This window comes from Phoca vitulina, unplaced genomic scaffold (assembly GCF_004348235.1).
Source record: "Phoca vitulina isolate PV1807 unplaced genomic scaffold, GSC_HSeal_1.0 scaffold1, whole genome shotgun sequence".
NCBI lineage: Eukaryota > Metazoa > Chordata > Mammalia > Carnivora > Phocidae > Phoca > Phoca vitulina.
The window spans coordinates 1,393,542-1,400,727 of record NW_022589704.1 but is presented as its reverse complement, the minus strand read 5'-3'; the positions used below and the strand labels follow the sequence as shown (position 1 = coordinate 1,400,727).

At 61.4% G+C, this 7,186-nt stretch overlaps 1 protein-coding gene across 18 annotated transcripts in view; it reads right to left on the bottom strand.

The window, feature by feature from the left end:
• Positions 1 to 7,186, bottom strand: part of KIF1A (kinesin family member 1A) — a 96,213-nt gene that overhangs the window by 15,572 nt on the left and 73,455 nt on the right. For 10 of the 18 annotated variants that reach the window (XM_032388012.1, XM_032388181.1, XM_032388336.1 and 7 more), the window contains one exon: positions 4,672 to 4,777. In XM_032388012.1, the coding sequence (XP_032243903.1) occupies positions 4,672 to 4,777 (106 nt within the window). Of the gene's footprint in view, positions 1 to 2,157; positions 2,185 to 4,671; positions 4,778 to 7,186 lie in introns of all 18 variants that reach the window. The other 8 variants (XM_032387814.1, XM_032387934.1, XM_032388095.1 and 5 more) reach the window with 1 other exon arrangement.

Here is a 7,186-nt window from a genome sequence, read left to right as displayed (position 1 = left end):
GTGAGTGGCTAGGAGTGAGGAGGTGAGGGGATGGGGTACGTGGCTAGTGGTGAGGGTAAGGACTGACAGGGGAGGGGTGAGGGGTGAGGGGAGAACGACCACAGGACCCGTGTTTATACAGCCGTGTGCAGCCGCCCAGCTGAGAGCCTTTCATTATCTCATTTCTGTCACAGCAGCTGCAAGCAGGCGCTAAATTATTTCCTTTCTGAGGGGGGAGGAAAACGAGGTTCCAGAAGTTTCTGCCACCTGTCCACACTCACACTGCCAGCCAGGGCACGGCCAGGCTGCCCCAGGTCCCTGCCCCACTCCGCACATCTGGGACAGATGCTCCCTGTGCCACACCCCACCGTCCGCTAGTTCTCGGGACCGCCCCCACCGTGGCTCCCTGCCCCACAGGGCTGGGCCCCGTGAAGGAGGCTTGGGGCTCTGACCCCCATTTCCCCTCAGTGCCCTGGGCCTCCTCTTTCAGGCCAAGCCCGCTGGGGCCAAGGCGCCCTCATCTGGAACTGGGGGTCTGGGCTCCCTGTTCAGGTGCGGGGGTGAGGGCCTCATGAAGTTGGGGTGCCCTGGTGCCTCTTCCTGGCCACGCGGAATCGTCCCTACTTTACCCAGGAGCTTCCTGGAGGCATGTGTTGCGGGTGAGGGGTGGGGGCCTGAGGACCAGTGAGCACCCCTCTATCCTACTGAGCTGGCTGTGGAAATGCAAACTTGAGCAAGACATCCGCACACCCCCAAGCAATGACACTGGGGCCTGGAGGCTTCCACTCATCAAGGAAACAGCCCTTGTCGTGGGTCCTGTCCAGCGGATGCATCCGAGCAAGGGGCTCCCGGCCCAGAGCCTTCTGAGAGCAGGACGGCGGCCCCAGCCAGCCCAGCTCCCTGCCAGGCCTCCAGCAAGCCAGCCCACTGTCCAGAGCGGCAGGTCCCTGCTCTGGGCCTGTAGGGCTGTGCCCCGTTTGGGAGCAGCCACCTCCACCCGTGTTCCCTCGACAGGCCCCCAGGGAGGGGGAGCAGTACCTCTGGAAACACGAGCCTGCAGAGGTGCGTACACGCGCTTGCCTTCGGGGTCACACCAGCAGGAGCCGCAGCCTGCCGCCCCGTGGGGCCCAGGGCCCATTCACAGTGGCTCAGGCAGTCCTGTCGTGCCCCCCACCCCACCCTGGGGCTCCTTCCACAGAAGGAGCGGGCCCCACCCCTGCCCCACTCCAGGCAGCTTAAAGGCTCAAACATCTGCTGGAAGCCTCCTGAACGCTCACTTCATCTTTCAAAACAGCTGTCCTGGAGGACCAACGCCATGGAGCTCTGACCACAATCCACCGGACCCAGAAGGAGAGGACCCTGACCCTCCGCTCAGAACAGAGTCTCACCGACGGTCTTCATTAGGCACTTTGGGGCTGTCCACACCCGGGGCCTCCCTGACCCCTGCATCCAGCAGACACGGGCAGGGGCCCCACTCAGGGGAGGCAGTCCCCTGCCCAGGAGCCCCTGCCTCCAGGGGGTTGGCCCTGGGACTACCCCAGTGAGTCCAGAGACCTACTGGGCCCTTCACAACTTTACTGCCCACCTACTTCCATAAAGGGTGTGTGGTGGCCGAGGCCAAGAGCACAGCTGGAGCCCCCAGCCCGGCCAGGCGAGGGGCTGACACTCCGGGTTGGGAGGTGCAGAGCGTGGAGGTTCCCTGGCACGGCTGGTTCTCGTCTGCCCTCCCATCCTGGGCCCCCACAGCCCCTCCCTCCCTCTTTTCTCTTTCACCTTACAGGGAGTGGGGCTGGTGCAGCCAAAGGCAGCCTGGTCGGCCAGCCTGCATGCGGGGACACCTGCTCCCGCTCGGGCGGGGACGGGGTCAGCGCGGGGCGGGCAAGGCTCGGGGCAGGAGCAGGAGGCCAGCCAGTGTCTCCGGAGGGGCAGGAAACTATCAGAGCAGCCAAAATCAAGAGTATGGGCAGAAGGGGCTCAGCCAAGAGGGAAGGGTGGGGATGGGAGAGGAAGCAACAAAAAAAATAAAGTATTCCAAGGAAATAAAACTAAAGAAGATGGAGAAACAGGAGGGAAGGGGGAGCGAGTGTAGAAGAAATCCAAAAAGCTGAAATTAAATGTCAGGGCTGTAGGACTGGGGAAGGAGAGAGGCTGAAATAAAACCAGGGGCACAAATGATACCTAGGCATGTCCGAATCAAGAAACTGCCTGCAAAACACAAACAATTACAGGTTAGTGAGGGCGGCGGGGCAGGGGGGCGGGGCGGCGGGCGGCAGGGCAGCGGGGCAGCGGGGCGGCGGGGTGGCGGCAGCGAGGGGAGGGGCAGCGCGGAGAGAAGCTGTCCGTGGCGACAGGCCCACTCTGAGCTGGGGAGGCCGCAAAGCACGGGGCCTTGGAGCAGGAGGAGGGGAGGCGTGGCAAAGCGCGTGGACAGCTCGCACCCCTCAGCCCAAGCCAGGCCTGGGGTCTCTGAGCCTCAGCGTCTCTGGGGGGGGACAAGGGCCCACCCAAGCGGCCCATTACAGGGCTCCCAGGACATCAGCCAGGGTCTGGGAAGAGGAAGGTCCTGGGGAGGGGGAGCCTGCTGCCTTGGCTCCTGTCGGGGGCCACCAGGTGGGGAGGGTCCCCAAGACTTTCCTGGGGCAAGGCTGGGGGTGTCGGAGCTGTCCCGGAGCTGTCCTGGGGCTGTACCAGCATGGGCGGGAGCCAAGCCTGAGGCCAAAGCAGCTATGGGGAAGGTCTCTGGTCCCGCCCCACGGACCGGCCTTCCTCTACCCTTGGCCCAGGGCAGCCTTGACTTCAGACACAGGGCCCACTGACCCCAGAGCTGCCCTGAGGCCAGCCTCACTTCCCACAGTCCCCAGGAAGAAGAACCAAAGCCCCGTCAGTGATGGGGCCTCAGGCCTCTCGGAACAGGGGTGGACCTGCTTAGCCAAGGCCTTGCTGACCCGGGTTCCAGCCAGGAGCCAGAGCCTCCCAAGCTACCTGGGACTCAGCCCAGAGCCGAGGCCCCCGCGGGTCTCCCCAGCAGCTGGGCTGGTGGGACAAAGGGAAGACTCAGAGACACGGTCCTCCATGTAGGGAGAACACATGGGGCCGGAGGTTCGGAAGGAAAATACCCACCCCCACTCCCTTTCTGCCCCAAGAATCTAGCAGTTGCCAGGGCAAAGGAAGGGTCTGAGGCAGGGGGAATGCTGAGCTCACTCAGCAGGCAGATCCCTTCCAGGGCCACCCTCCGCTCTGGGGTCCCAGGCCCCACATCCCTGCAGGCAGCTCCCATGTGGGTGGGCGCCAGGCCTCCTCTGGTGCATTCTTGTGGTCAGAGGAGCCCCTGAGCTGGCTCACCCCACGGTGCCCCCCAGCTTCCCATTCTGCCAGGTGGAACCCCAGCCTGCTCATCATAGTGACACCTCCCGGCATGCTGCACCCCAGCTCCTCCCTCCCTGGGACACAGGAGTGCAGGGGACGTTCTGGAAGGTTTCTGGGCAGGGCTGGAACCAGAGTCACAGCTGCCCCTCGCGGGCTCTCTGACCGCTGGCCCCCAGCTGCCCACACGGGGGGATGCTTCCCTTAGAGCCTACTCCACAGGGTGTCCATGATAAAGCCAGGCTCCGCCGGGGCCCAGGAGTCAGAAGGACAGGACCTGACGCCCCAGGACCCTTTACCCTTATGGGTCTTAGCTTTCCTTGCAAATGCGGGGTCTCCCGGTCCCCTCCAAGCACACCCAGCCCTCAAAGATGTTTTTTCCTGCACACACCGCCACAGGAACCCGTGAAGACAGCCAGAGCATGAGCTCCAAGGGTCAGCTCTCAGCGTCTGCCTCCAGACCACGTCTGCCCTTGGGAGAGCCGTCCAGGACCCTGGAACACTCTCGTCATTTCCTCAAGCCCCTGGAGAGCAGCATCTCAGAACAGCCAAGCCCACGTCCCCACCAAGAGGGCAGCTCTCGGCAGTTATGAGCTGCCCACCCCCTGTCGGTCCCCAGATGCCACCCCTCACACCCTGCCCCCACCCCCAGCAAACCCCAGCAAGGCTGGTTTGTCAGGGGCAGTGTGGGCATCCCTGGGGGGCTTGCACACCCTGCCCACTGCCCAGGTGCGGTGGAGCTGGACTGCCCCGGCTGCCAGGTTTTGGCCATTAACAGCAAGCTGGAAAAGGAGCAGCCCAGTGACAAGGAGCACGTGCCAAGGAGTGCCTAGAGGGCACGCCTCCACCCTGGAGGCTGAGCCGCTGACCCGTGCGCCCCGGAACCTCCTCCAGGACCCCCAGCCCAAGGCCCAGACCACCCACAGCAGTGTGGCTGGGGACATTCAGGCCTGCTTGTCTGCCCACAACCCCTGCTGTCCCGCCCCCGAAACTCCTGAGGACAGAACCCAGCTCATCCATCTTCAACTCCCACTGCCCCTCCGCCAGGTGACCAAATGAACAGGCTGGATGAATGTGTGAGCCAGTGATGGAACAACGTGCAGACAAACACACCAAGGGGCCTGGAGGCCACGAGCCTCCCTTCCTGGCACCCGTCCTGGAGGTGTCAGAAAGGAAGGCCCGAAAGTTTTGAGGCTGGACACATCCTAGACCTTACAAAGCCAGGTGGGCTACGGGCATGGCGGGCTGAGGACACAGCCCAGGTCCTGACCTGGACCCTGTCTTCAGGGAGCTGGGAACAGAACCCACTGCCACCCGGAGGGGACTCACCGGTCGTCCTGGGCCGGGTGGATGTAATCGGAGGACAGGATGTTGAGAGACAAGATGTTGGGGTCGATCAGGGACTCATCAGTTTCTGGTGTGTTTCGGATCCGACCTACAGGAAAGACCACAGTGCAGTCACCTCCCAGGAGCACAGGTGGGGGTGCTGGGTCTCTGCCTGGGCTGGAGCTCCAGAATGGTGAGGCCACATCAGGGAACCGACTCCCCCGTGCCCACAAGAGCACCAGACAGGGAGGCCGTGGCAGCGTCTCTGCCAGCCCGGGTGTCGGCACTCAGCGGACCACCCTGGCATCGTTCCTCCTGCAATCTCAGTTTCTAGTTTCTCAGCCATAAATAACTCTCTTTCAAAGTCCATCTCTCTTGCACCCAAGTGATAGGTTCTAACCACCCAGCCTAGAACGCACAGGCCCTTGTTGGGAAAGGAAATCTTAGCAACATAAGGAGAAATGTTCCCTCTTCTCTTTATACTAGAAGGAAGAGGGAAGGAAGGAAGGAAGGAAGAAGGAGGAAGGAGAGAGGGAGGGAGGAAGGGAGGGAGGGAGGAGGAAGGAAGGAAGGAAGGAAGGAGAGAGGGAGGGAGGAAGGAGGAAGGAAGGAAGAAGGAAGGAAAGTAGGAGGAAGGAGAGAAGGAGGGAGGGAGGGAGGAAGGGAGGGAGGAAGAGAGGGAGGAAAAAAGGAAAGAGGAAGGAAGGAAGGAGGAAGGAAGGAAAGAAGGAGGAAGGAGAGAAGGAGGGAGGGAGGGAGGAGGAAGGAAGGAAGGAAGGAAGGGAGGGAGGGAGGAAGAAGAAGTAAAGAGAGAGGAAGGGAGGGAGGGAGGAAGGGAGGAAGGAAGGAGAGAGGGAGGGAGGAAGGAGGAAGGAAGGAAGGAGGATGGAAGGAAAGAAGGAGGAAGGAGAGAGGGAGGGAGGAAGGGAGGGAGGAAGGGAGGAAGGAAGGAAGGAGAGAGGGAGGGAGGAAGGAGGAAGGAAGGAAGGAGGACGGAAAGAAGGAGGAAGGAGAGAGGGAGGGAGGGAGGGAGGGAGGGAGGGAGGAGGAAGGAAGGAAGGAAGGAAGGAAGGAAGGAAGGAAGGAAGGAAGGAAGGAAGGAAGGAAGGACCATCTGTGCCATAAATCTCTCTGCAGGGCACACTTCCAGCCGAGCCCCCTAAGCCGTGCCCCCCTGGGGTGGCGGCTCCTGTCTGGGGAGGGCGCCATGACTGCTGTGAGTCAGGAATCCTGCTGGGGGCTTTGTGCATCGTTTCTTGCTGGTGGTGTTAGAGACCGGAACGCTCCGCTTCTTCAAGGAAGACACACACACTAAATTTTCTCCATCAAGCCATACAGGAAGCACTGGCCTCCCGTTCCCCATAGGCAGAGGTGAGGCAGAGCCCAGCACCCAGCCAGGATTCTGTGTCCACGCACACTGGAGCTGCCCGCCCCACCTCCTGGAAACTTCTTGCAACATTTGGGTTCTGGGAGAAGGCAGGTGTGGGCTCCCCCAAAAGTGCTCCCAGGGTGTGTCCCCCATGGCTGGAGGTGCAGTGCCCCGCAGCTCAGCTGTAGCAAGAAAGCTCGCTACAGTGCCGGCCTCACCCCTCCTCGGCCCCTGGGGCACGTGCGTCAGCAGTGGTCTCTGCCCTTGCGGTGTGGCCAACACGATGCCCGGGAGCCCCCGTCAGGCAGAGACGTCCCCTCGCAGGTCTGTTTGGTTTAGGAGGCCCAGAGAGGCAGAGCCCAAACCCCTCAACCTGCAGTGGGGCCTTGGAGTTCACAGCAGCATCTCCCCGCCTCCTTTCAACAACACCCCTCCTCTGCCCACACACGGGACAAGCACTCCTGTCTGCATTAGGTCCGTGCGTCGGCTGGGTACGCGCTTCATCTTTTTCTTTAAGTCGATTCCATAACTTGCCCTAAACAGTATCTAAGATGAGGATTTCCTAGCTTGCTCCAGCCTTCTACGATTTGTGTCAAAATAGATACACAATGTCTAAAACAAAAGCACTTGTCCTGGGCCCGCAGAAGCTCAGGGTCCACAGTCCTGCACTTTGGGGCCCAGCACGATGAGTCTCCTGGTGGCATCCCTGTGACTGCACCCTCAGGGCCCCCCTATGAGCCCCAGGGACAGCACCCTCCAGTGGCTGCCCTCCTGGCCACAGAAAGGCCCGGAAGGGGCTTCCAGAAGGATCCATCAGCTCCAGGGCAGGGGAGGGATGGACAGTTGTCCATGCGCTTGAATGGAAGCTGGGAAGACGAACTTTTACAGCTTGGCAAAAGAAACATTTCTAGTGGACCAAAGTGTTCAGAGTGTGATGTTGTTGAAGGAAAATGTCTGAGGTCTGTGGTGACCGCTGTGAGCTGAATCGTGTGTCGCCCCCTCCCCCCAAACAGGATGTGTTGTGGTGCCAGCCTCCAGGACCTCAGAAGACGACTTTATTTGGACTAGGGTCTTGGCGGATGTCATTAGCTGAGATGAGGTCACATTGGAGTAGGTGGGCCCTAATCCAGGTCCTCCTAAGAAGTGGCC